Source organism: Monodon monoceros, unplaced genomic scaffold, assembly GCF_005190385.1.
Source record: "Monodon monoceros isolate NGI ecotype Baffin Bay Population unplaced genomic scaffold, NGI_Narwhal_1 Super_Scaffold_15, whole genome shotgun sequence".
Classification (NCBI taxonomy): domain Eukaryota; kingdom Metazoa; phylum Chordata; class Mammalia; order Artiodactyla; family Monodontidae; genus Monodon; species Monodon monoceros.
The window spans coordinates 17,073,082-17,085,203 of NW_021703771.1; the positions used below are offsets into that span (position 1 = coordinate 17,073,082).

The 12,122-nt window shown below is 37.2% G+C and overlaps 1 protein-coding gene across 5 annotated transcripts in view; it reads left to right on the forward strand.

Annotated features, from left to right (window-relative positions):
- The window catches only part of DOP1A (DOP1 leucine zipper like protein A), a 114,408-nt gene that overhangs the window by 97,727 nt on the left and 4,559 nt on the right, over window positions 1-12,122 (forward strand). For 3 of the 5 annotated variants that reach the window (XM_029223668.1, XM_029223667.1, XM_029223669.1), the window contains exons 26-37: window positions 953-1,019; window positions 1,173-1,317; window positions 1,491-1,570; window positions 2,407-2,516; window positions 2,778-2,927; window positions 3,075-3,136; window positions 4,626-4,778; window positions 5,886-6,022; window positions 6,912-6,967; window positions 7,882-8,046; window positions 10,833-10,962; window positions 11,760-11,816. In XM_029223668.1, coding sequence (XP_029079501.1) covers window positions 953-1,019; window positions 1,173-1,317; window positions 1,491-1,570; window positions 2,407-2,516; window positions 2,778-2,927; window positions 3,075-3,136; window positions 4,626-4,778; window positions 5,886-6,022; window positions 6,912-6,967; window positions 7,882-8,046; window positions 10,833-10,962; window positions 11,760-11,816 — 1,312 coding nt within the window. The remainder of the gene's footprint in view (window positions 1-952; window positions 1,020-1,172; window positions 1,318-1,490; window positions 1,571-2,406; window positions 2,517-2,777; window positions 2,928-3,074; window positions 3,137-4,625; window positions 4,779-5,885; window positions 6,023-6,911; window positions 6,968-7,881; window positions 8,047-10,832; window positions 10,963-11,759; window positions 11,817-12,122) is intronic. The other 2 variants (XM_029223670.1, XM_029223671.1) reach the window with 2 other exon arrangements.

The window sequence follows — 12,122 nt, forward strand, 5'->3', positions numbered from 1 at the left end:
CTTTTTAAATTTCTGATGGCTTATTTTTTCCCCCAGCCATTCCACTGATCCTTTAAAAATTCCTAATTATAAAATAGAAATTGATATGATTGCTCTTCAATATCACTTTTCATATTAGTTTGGAAATAATTATACATATAATTTACCTTAATAAAAGCAAGTCAAGGTAAATATTGAGTGGAATTTTAGCAAACAATGGAAATGGATTTTTTTCCATTCATGAAGTATTTTTAATCTTTTATACCTGTCTACTATACACACTCACACACACACATACACACACACAAGAAACCATTTTTATATTACAATTTAAGATTGGTGGGATTTGGGGTCTTTTTTAAATTTTTTGTTGATGTATAAAACACAGCTCCACAAGTTATTATGAAGTGAATATACCAACTGTTCAACCACAAACCTAAATTAAGAAATAAGACATCATATGTCCCCTCAGGTCCCCTCCCAATTACTGCCCTTTCCCTTCACCCCAAGATAAACCGCTGTTCTGACTTCTAACAACACAGATAAATTTTGTCTTGTTTTGAATAATAATTATATATAAATATTTTTTGTGTGTCTACTTCTTTCACACAACATATGTTTATAAAATTTATCCACGTAATTTCATGTAGCTATAATTTATTCCTCTTCATTGCTGTTTGGTGTTTCATTGTATGAATATGCCACAATTTATCTCTTCGGTTGCTGGACATTTGGGTTCTTTCCGGTTTTGGATTTTACAAATAATGCTGTTATAGACATCCTTGTACAGGTCTTTCATGCATATGTTTATGCGTTTCACCTGAGTCATAGGATATCCATGTATACATACATTCATTAAACATATAAAATAGAAATTCAGGCCACAAAACCACTTGCTCACTGTGAAAAGTTAGATTGCATCATTTTCTTTACACTAATATTTCCTGTTTGTTTTTTTCTTTGGTCCTTTTAGGGTTTTGAATGAGTTTATTATGAAAAACCCTAGTTTGGAAAATAAAAAAGACCAGAGAGACCTCCAGGTAAGTCATTCTGAATCGAGAGCTGTTGCCCAAACTCTGTGTTTCTCAGTACCTCAAGTCTAAAATGGGGAAGTCAGATAAGATCATCTGTGAAGTTTTGTGTGTGCGCCTGTGTACATACATAGATATAACGGGTTATCCTTGTTTCTTCAGGATGTGACTCATAAAATAGTGGATGCGATCGGTGCAATCGCGGGTTCTTCTTTGGAACAGACAACATGGCTGCGGCGAAATCTTGAAGTTAAACCTTCTCCCAAAATAATGGTAGATGGAACCAATTTGGAATCTGATGTTGAAGGTACTGATCTCAGACATTTAAGTTTATATTTGTAGGCATCTATTCACTAAGAATTTATTGCAGTCAGCACTGTAAGTACAGTAAAATCATCTCTTTTCTTGTGTTTAGCAGGTAGCTTTTTTCAGTGGGGAAGAAACCTAACCATATCTTTACCTGTCTTTTCTCTTACTTAGATATGTTATCACCTGCAATGGAAACCTCAAACATAACTCCTTCTGTATATAGTGTCCATGCATTGACATTACTCTCTGAGGTAAATAAACATTATCGGGTTTTTTCACATGAACTTTCAAGTAAACAGTTTCACAATGAAATATTAGCAAGTAATTCTTACAGAGAAGATTTTAATTTGAAAAACTGTTTTGTACTTCAAGAAATCACTATGTAAAATAAAGTTTTGACTTTGTATTCAGGTTAGTAGTTTGTTAAATATTAGTGATAATAACTTTAGATATTGCTCCCCCCCATGCACTGTTTTTTAAAAGTGTACTTTTTAAGAGTGATAAGTGCTTTTGTTTCACAGTGTGGTAGGGAAGGGTGGAGGTGGTATAATGATGCTTGCCACTACAAAGCATTTACAGTTTACCAAACAGTTTTATATACATCCTCTGACATGCTCTCTTTTATACCCTGTTATCAGGGCATTTTTGTTTCCCCTTCACAGATGTGGTTACAGAGAGAGATTAGCACAGTGTGACTAAGACCAAACTGACAGAGTCAATTCATGTGGTTGGGTTTTTCCCAGGCCACCTCGTAACCCAGTCAGGGGAAGGGAATACTGAGTTTCTAGTCTTAAATTTGCTGTTTACTCACTGTCACATGGGAAGGTTCTTAACCTCTCTTTTTCTCGTCTTTCCTGTCTTGGTTAGAAATAGTAACATTTGCCCATATTTATATCCTATAGTTATAATGGAGAAAACCATTGTGGCAGAAACCATTCATGTAAAAATGGCTTAGGGAGATTTGATTTTAGGTTTTTCTACTTTTAAGGTATTCTAGATTTTCTTACAGACTGAAAACCACCTCTAAGTGCTGTCAGTTTTAGCGCTCAGATTATACGTTCCATTTCATTTCTTAACATTTTTTTAGGTTTTGGCTCATCTTTTGGATATGGTTTTCTACAGTGATGAAAAAGAACGGGTTATTCCTTTACTTGTAAATATCATGCATTATGTTGTGCCCTACCTCCGAAATCACAGGTACTATTATTGTTTAACTAGATGTGTTAGTTAACTCATACTCTGTTAAAAATAAATTGTGTTCCTTTATTGCCATTTTTGGAATTACCACAAAATGACTTTATTTTTACCTTGAATTATCGTGATAAAAAAAAAATTATTTCTCTTATAGTGCTTTCTGTTTCCCATCAGTGCTTTAGGTAAATGTGACCACTTAGGTATAACGTAATATGGTGATTAAAGTTACAGCACACAGGTTAAAGTGGCTTTCCTTCCTCCTAGTGCACATAATGCCCCTAGTTATCGAGCCTGTGTCCAGCTGCTTAGCAGCCTTAGTGGGTATCAGTACACACGGAGAGCTTGGAAGAAAGAAGCCTTTGACCTCTTTATGGATCCCAGCTTCTTTCAGATGGATGCCTCTTGTGTTAATCAGTAAGTCATCTTGCTTCTATCCAACATGATAATGCACCTCACAAAGTCTGTTGAAATCAACTACCATCTACAAAGTAGAACACTTTTTTAATAATAATAAACAACAACAAAATCTTATTTACATATCATAATCTTTGCCTCTTTCAGTTGGAGAGCAATTATGGACAATCTGATGACACATGATAAGACGACATTTAGAGATTTGATGAGTGAGTATTGTGGGGTGACAGCCTAAGCAGTGTCTTTCCTATACAGGATCCATTCGTATGTACTTTGCTCTTTTCTAGAAACTGTTGAATTAGCTCTTTGTCAAGTTATACTTAGTACCCGATAGGAACATAATGTTAAAACTTAAAAAGGACAACATAGTTGATAAATAATAAGTAAAACTATTTGGCCATGTCAAATTTGTCTCCAGACTGTTTCCTCAGCACATAACATAGAACATGGCACTCAATAAGTAATCACTGAACGAAAAGACTGACAGGTAGGGAGGCTAAGAAAGGCAGCAGTAGGAACAAACCTAGCAAACAACTCCTTCTAAATCCTGGGGCTCTGGGGACTTCCCTGGCGGTCCAGTGGTTAAGATTCCGAGCTTCCGCTGCAGGGGGCACGAGTTCAATCCCTGGTCGGGGAACTAAGATCCCACACGCTGCATGGCTCGGCCAAAATGAGTCCTGGGGCTGTGTTTATCTTCTCGGAAGGAAGAAAGAGAGGGGCCAGGAAGGCCAGAATCGCTCTCCGCCCCACTTCTTCTCTATCTTACTGGCTTATATATTAGGCTTCCTCATAGTATCTAATCTGGAAAAAAAAGGTTTTCTAAAAGTTTGAAAGTTATTAAACTGATGACCTTAAATAGCAGTGAAGTTGGATGAATCTGTAGAATTTCTTGTCAGTTCTTAACCCAAGCTGCAGTTTCCCCCTCTGGAAAAGGGACATCGTATTCTCTCTGATCTTCACAGGTTTGTTTTAAGGTTCAGATTCATCTATTTAACAGTTATTTATTAAAAGACACAAAATGGGCCAGGCATTATGCTCACCTTAATCCAATAGATGAGATTATTTCAGACAGTAGTTAAGAAGTTGTGAAGGAAATAGGGTGATACGATAGATTTTAAATAACAGCTCAAGAGCTCATATTTGATGTGAAACTGGAGAAACCAACCACGAGAAGACCTAGGGACAGAGTATTCCGGGGATAAGGGACAAAAATAATAAAGGTCTCAGGGTAGGAACAAGCTCGGTGAATTCAAGGAAGAGCAAGCAAGACAGTGTGCCTGCAAAAGAGGGAATGGGGGCGAATACGAGACATGAGGACGGAGAGCTGGGTAGGCTAGGCCTGGCCAGGCCAGAAATTTTTAAAGCAATGAGAAGGATTTCGGCAGATGGCCTAAAATAATAAAGGGTTTTATAAAATGGCACTGTTAGTGATTTTACCTTCTGAAACCTACAGTTCTAAATTTTTTTCTCTCTCCACGTTGCAACTCCCACCCCTTGGTCTTCTGGCTTGTATATGCTAGATCTGTTTGCCAGTCCTTCTGCCTCGGAGAGGAGTCCCAAGTCCTCTACCCTGAGGTCCTCTCTCCTGGATGTCATAGGGTCTAGACTTTCTTAAAAACAAAAAACAGAATCATCTTTTCTCAAATCGCCTGATGACTATATCACAGCCTCTCACTTGCTTTTTTTTTTTTCTTCCAGCTCGTGTAGCTGTAGCTCAGAGCAGTTCACTTAATCTCTTTGCAAACCGTGATGTGGAGCTAGAGCAGAGAGCCATGCTTCTGAAGAGATTAGCATTTGCTATTTTTAGCAGTGAAATTGATCAGTATCAGAAATATCTTCCAGATATACAAGGTAAATAGTGGAAAACTATTTTCTCTATTTTCCAAATTTTTTGGTTCCTTAGAAATTACCTTCCGTAAGTTGTAAGTTGGGGTGAAATATACCAAGCGTTGGTAGATGGAGAATGTTGAGTTAGAAATTTGTTCTGTTGAAACGACAAAAATTATCACCAGTATGTAAAAGAAATCAAACACTGAGTTTATAGGACTTGCCTAAACATGGTCTCCATTTTATTGTTTGGGTCAAATTTCCTAGGAATTCATGTTTGAGAATGAGGTGTAAGACTGTTTTACTGCAGACAGGCATATTAGTGGGTTTTTTTTTGTTGTGGGTGAGAGGTTATACACCTTTAAAGGAGGGATCTGAAATAGAGGCGTAGCCTCTGTTTTAGCTAGAAGTAGGTGGAGATCTAGAGTTTGGGGCCAGGGTTGGGGTTGTATAAGGCTTTTGATAACCTTCATCACGTGGGTTTGGTGGCTCTCTGTGTCCTGAAGGGTATCAGGGCAGTCATCACCCTGTGCCACCAGATGGCTCCACGATGGGAGTGAGCTTGCCCCAGGCAGTATTGTTTGCTGCTGAGTCAGTGTGCTTGTGCAGTAGCCAGCCTCAGCAGGCATGGGGGATGGGGTTGGGGATGACAGTTGTCATCTCTTTACTGAGATTATTTCTCCCTCAGAAGATAAGTGACTCCTCCTTTTCTGACCCTTTATACCTAATGTCCAGTGTGCAACATGCACACTATTTGTCCTGTGATTTTTTTTTTTTAAATCGACTAGATTGGTGCTACTCAAAGTGTGGTCCACGGACCAGTATCAGTCTGTTATTCCATCCATGTTACGTTCAGAAATGTAGAGTAAGCATCGTAAGCCTTTACAGCAATGTGATAGAATCTGTTGAATCTAGTAATAAGAACATGGCATTGTATTTATCTTTTTTAATTTGATTTTTTCTGGTAATTCATTTTTATTATATTTTATGAAAGTATCAGTCTGCAACAGACTGGAAATTATTTAAAAAGTTGATCATCATAGTTTGAGAAGTACTGAACTAGATTATATAGAAAAGTTTATATGAAAATGATTCTATTTTGGTATTGAAAATATACTGTATTTCTTTCAGAGAGATTGGTTGAGAGTCTCCGTTTGCCCCAGGTGCCAACTCTTCACTCTCAAGTGTTCCTGTTCTTCAGAGTGTTACTTTTAAGAATGTCTCCACAACACCTTACCTCACTCTGGCCTACCATGATCACAGAACTTGTGAGTTAATTTTAATTCAACTAGGTAATAAATCTAAATTATAAAACAATGTGACAAGCATCAACATGCTTACCGGATAAAAACTAATCTTGGAAGAGAACTGAACTCTAGTTAAGCCTGTTACTGAAAATTTGTACAGATGAAAATAGTAAAACAAGTCAGATTCTGTCTCCATACGGCTTAAACTTTGAAATATGCAACATTAGCAGTTATTAGCTCCTTGCAAATCATGACCTCGTCTGATCTGGTTTAGTTCATTCTCAACTACACCAGAGTTTTAACTTTGTCATGGCTGCCAGGCCTGGTTCCTGCCTTTGGCAGCACCACCTTGAGAGTGATTAGAGATGGTTTAGCTAGATTTAGATGGCCTGACATAGGGCATGTATCACTCTTGACGTGCAGCACTTACCCAGGTAAGCTGCTTCAGAGAGACTTTGACAAGATTTTGTAAACCCCCAAACAGTAAAACCTTCCTAGGTCCCACCACACCCGTCCGTTCCCCTCCCAAACCATACCCTGTCGCCCTCATCTGAACAACGTGGGGAGCTGGGGAAAGAGATGAGAAAGGAAAGGGACGGGAATCTGTAACTCTGAAAACCCAGCATTATAACTTCCCCACAAAGAAATTGGCTTTAATATTTTTTCCTTTTTTAATAACTGTATCTCTGTTCCATAATCACCAAATAAGACCATGCTTTCGTCTCACCTCTGCCAAATTATTAGCAAGGCTCTGTGCTGAATTTTCAGTTTTACTTTTGGAAACTAAGTATAATTTAAAGATCCTAAAGTTGTATCCTAAAATCTGTATTTGGATTAATGAAAATATAGCCTAAAGATAACTTGAAAGAAGGTTTAAATAAACATTTGACACTTTTTCCATGGTCTTCAGGTACAGGTATTTTTACTGATGGAGCAGGAACTCACTGCTGATGAAGACATTTCACGGTAATATGTAATTCATTTTGCTTTAGTCTTGTCAGTGTGTAGTATCCTAAAATCATCCAGAACGTTACTTTACAACTAGGAGGGTATAGACACTATTTTTATCTGAACACTTTATGTATTTAGTCTGTTATTATCCAATTGATCATATTTGGATATAATACAGTTACATGTATTCCTTAGGTATTTTAGACTGAATTAAACTATCAACATGTGTGGCCTTTGGCCTCTAGACACAAATTTAGTTTAAAGCAGTACTGTTTCAGCTATGTGAGCAGTATCGGTTTTAGTAGGTCAGATCTTTTTCCTGAAACATTCAGCAACACCTATTATGGCAGGTAACCTGTAACTAAGGTATACAAATGTCCATATCTTCCAGGATGATCTCCATTTAATGTACTAAAATTTGGGGTTTTCTTCAGCAGAAGCAGTTTATTAATATGTGACTAAATATAATTTATTTTTATTTAGGAATTTTTGTACAAATAAGTTTATAAATTAAAAAGTTCCTTTAACACTGTGTCTTAAATATATTTTACTCTTCTTTAATACTAGGTTTATAAAAGAGAATCCCCTATACTAATAACTGTGTTGATTATTATAGAAAGTTTCCCTCCCACCATCCTTGCAGGACACTGGGTAGTAGGGAGGCCTCCTGGTTTTACAGCTTGTATTTTTATACTTCTCGAGTATAACAAGTTCTTCTCTACTATTTTTACATTCTTCTAATTTAAAGAAGATAAATTAATTTTTGATTTGAGAACAGTAATATTAATTTAGTCATGAACTTGCTTAGCGATTACTGGTACATTTATCAGAATGATTATGAAAAATAGTAGCTGGCACTTTGAGATTTTCCAGGAATTACCTGTGAGTAAGTGGGTCCAGCTGCTGACAGCACTGTCTCCTGCTTATAGGACTTCAGGCCCCTCTGTGGCTGGTCTGGAGACAACCTACACAGGAGGTAATGGCTTTTCTACTTCATATAACAGCCAGCGGTGGTTAAACCTCTATCTTTCTGCTTGCAAATTTTTGGATCTGGCTCTGGCATTGCCCTCCGAAAATCTTCCTCAGTTTCAGATGTAAGTAAAAGTAAGGATATTAAATGGATATTTTTGAAATGCATTTGCTTTGGTTGGTGACATCTAAGATAAAGTTTTTTTGTGTAAGTTGAAGTATTCATAATCTTTATTAAAATGTAATTGTTTTGGCAGGAGGATGGTAGGGCAACAGTTGTTGGAAGGTATCGGAAATGGCCGTTGTGGATATATTAAGACTGACAGGTCATTCAGTCAACAAGTTGAGTAGGCAGCACACGTGAGGCAGCCAGATACATGACTTAAGAGCTTCAAGTCCAGTGTAGGAGACACGCCGTTAACACACCATGGGTGTTCTGAGAGCAGCTGTGCAGGATGCTGTGAGGCCACACAGCGGAGACCCCTCTGAGCTGTAGGGGTCAGAGCAGGCCTGAGGGGAGTTTTACACTGAGGAGGTGGGGTGATGGTTGGGGGAAGCAGGGGTGAAGACTTAGAGGTTGGAATGGCCCTGGTGTGTCTGCAGTGTTGAAAGGTCAGTATTGCTGGAGCAGCATGTTGAGATATGAGGCTGGAAAGGGCCCGAGTTACATGACCTACAAGCTATATTCGAGAACTTGGACTTTAAGGACAGCGGGAAGCCGCTGAAGCATGAATTTTAAGGAGTGAAGTGATGTTATCAGCCTTGTATTTTAGAAATTTTACTTTGGCTGTGTAGTTTGGAGAAAGGATGGGAGGTGGGCAAGACTGGAAACAAGGAGGCTCTTCTTTCAGATGATAGTGAATTGAAGTAGAAATGGCAGAGGGGAATAGGGAGAAAATGAATGTAAGTTAAATGCCTTGCTCATAAGTGCTCAAAAATATTTAATTATGATTTTTCATATTTAAATTTTTAAAATAGGCAAACTGTATAAGATTGCTTTATCACTATGTAGCTAATTTGAGAATTTATCCACATGATCAAATATGTATTTATATAATATATAAAATTGTATTATATTATTCTTCTGGAATGGAATATTAATAAGATAAAGAGTAAGATACCAGAATCTTTTTTCTATATTTGGATATACTTAAATCTCTAAAAACTTCTGTTGCACAAGCTTACTTTTCATTAAATTTAATGGTAAGAACTAGAAATTTTTTTACATTAATTCCAGTTACTTTAAATTTTTTTTCCATTTGAAAACCATATATATGCACTTCTTAATGAATTTCAGTGGTTGGGTGTCTGTTAAACTGTTGTTACTCCTGAAGAAGTTCAGAAAAGGATACTAAGCAGAATTGTAGGAAAGTGGCCAAAATTAACTAGGATGTTTATGTTCACAGAGGTAACAGAAACTACAGTCTTCATGCCCTAGGGAGAGTGTTATGCTTACAGTAGTGACCTTTCTGCTTCTGTGACGAGAAGCAAAATGAGTTTATCCTCTTTACTTGTCAAGAATCAGAAAAGAGATAAAAATGCTGTAATATCAACTACAGTTTTTTTTCTTTTAACTACTGTCTCTTTTCAAAAAATCTATAAGGTAATAAAAGATAACATGGAGAATTTAATAATCTTGAAAGGGTAATATCTTTCTGAGCATGATTTTTTTCCAAAAGTTTAAAATATTTCATAATTTAGTTACATACAATTTTTAGTCTCTGTGTGACTAAAAAATACCATAAAGATTGAAAGACAGCATTGAGTTGGGAAGATATTTACAATGTATATGACCAAGTCTAACTTGCTTAATATGTAAAAATGGATAACACAATAGAAAAATGGGCCAATGACAGGATTAACAAATAGTTCAGAGAAAAGGAATGGCTTGTAAAACATACGAAGAGGTGCTCAGTGATACTCATAAGAGAAATTCCAATTAAAGTTACTAGTAACTTTCAGAATGCTAAAGATCTAAACGTGTACTTCCTTTACCCTTAACAATAGAGACATTCTTACTCGTTGGAAGAGTACGTTGATATTGTCTAATTTTTCTCCAAAGAGGTTTATATCTACCAAAATTCAAAATACAGATTCTCATTAGGCCAGTAATTCTGCTGTATCCGAGGGTTTCTCCACTCACTGTCCTCTCAGACACGCATAAAAGTCAGCAGTTACGTAAGCGTATCCATTATGGCACTATTTGTAATAGCTAGAAATCGGACAGTCTAGGAGACTGGTTGAATCAGTACCTTCCAACACCGGAGTACTATGAAACTGTAAAAAAGGATGCTGTTTTATATGATCTTATCTCCAAGATGTGTAATTAAAATAAGCAGCAATCATTTTATTTATTAAAAGAGGAGAGGGTTGCTTGTGTGACTGTGTGCTCTTTTATGCATAATAAAACTCTGAATGCGTATATACGAAACTGGCAGTATTGGTGGAGCCTGTGGTGGGAAGGGGACTACCTTTCTTTGGTTTGCACTTTTATACTGAGTTTTTTCCATAGACAGATATTAATTTTACTTATTAAAGACAAAATTTAAAATAAATGTTGGAGATTTTTATCTATATAGTAATGAATGAGCATGGAAACATTTGTCAAGTTACTTGTGTTGTGCTCATGGAAAAAATGGTGTGGAGTACTTCCCAAATTTCATTTGTTCGTTACAAATGTTCATGTACTCATTTCAACTCTATGAAGTAGTTAATATTGTCCTTATTTACTGGTAAAGGCTCAGGTTAAGAAACATGCCCACGGTGACAGGGCTACAAGTGGCACCGCTGGTATGTGAATCTGTGTAAGTGGTGGGGTCATGACGTGTCTACTGGATTTATGTGGCCTGGCCTTGTCTTAGATGACACAGCGTGCATCTTACCGATATTGGTGTCTTTCTTCTATACGTAGGTACCGATGGGCCTTTATTCCAGAAGCCTCAGATGATTCCGGTTTGGAAGTGAGAAGGCAGGGCATACATCAACGAGAATTTAAACCTTATGTAGTACGACTTGCAAAGCTTCTTCGGAAAAGGGCAAAGGTATTGCATTCTTTTTAAAATTTGTTAAGTGTAAGAAGATAAAATTTGTAAAATATACTTATATCGTATCTTATGTGCATCTTCCACTGTGCATCAGGCTAATTAATTACAGATCTTTACCCAAGAAAACAGTAGTGAGTTTCTTACGTTTATCAGTAGGCCTCTGTTACAAACCTTTTGTCATCTTTTCCTTGCATTCAGAAAATTTCAAAAATAAATTGTACAATCTGGGGACGATCTGGGTTGTTTTGCGAGCCCTAGTTTGTAATATGTGCTTTGAGTGCTCAGAAATTTTCCACTCTTCTGGGGTCCCCTATTCAGGCAGCAGCTCCTAAACCACATTCCACACACTCCAGAGATGGAATGGAGGACAGTGTCCTTGAAGGACATGCGGAACTTGATTTCAAATCAAGTTGTTTCTTTAGGGACTAATAAGTAAAAGAAGAGATGAAAGATGAAAGTTGAGTCCAGAGTTTAGGAGAGCACTTGGGTACTTTCATGTTGATATTGCAGGGTCGGAAAAAATAATCATGACAACAAATCCGGAAGCAATGTGATTATAGGCACATGTACTTTGTCATCCCTGCATTTCATTAGTAATGACAGTTTTTATAAAACTCCTCCCTTATCTAAGGAATAAACATGACAGTCTTTTGCACAACACTTGTCCCACAGAATAAAAAAATGTTTTGATTGGAAAGCATTTTCCCATCCAAAACACCTTAAACAAGGTCTTCATGGCCAAGCCCACTTTTCACTGGAGCAAAGGCTATGAGCTCTCCTCTTTCCTTCCACAGGACGAGGAGGACTTTAAGACAGTGACTTTGGAGGGACTGGAGATGGCCAAGCATCAGGTGAGGGTGGCTTTTTGATGCTTGTGGTATGGCAGCAAAAGCTGCCACCTCTGGACCAAATCTTGAGACACAAACCCAGGTCTGGATTTCAACAGGACAAGAGAGGTAAACAGGAAGGAAGTCTTTCTTCAAGTGTAGACTGTTGCAGTGAAAGGAGAAATAGTTCATATGGAAACATGTTTGACTTGTTAATTTTATTAGTGAGGAGGTGGTGTAGTTCTGATTAAGAAAAGCAGAAACACTATAAAACAAGTGCACTGTTCTTGGTCAAGAGCTTAGTAAAAGTCCTCTTAAAGGTACATCTTG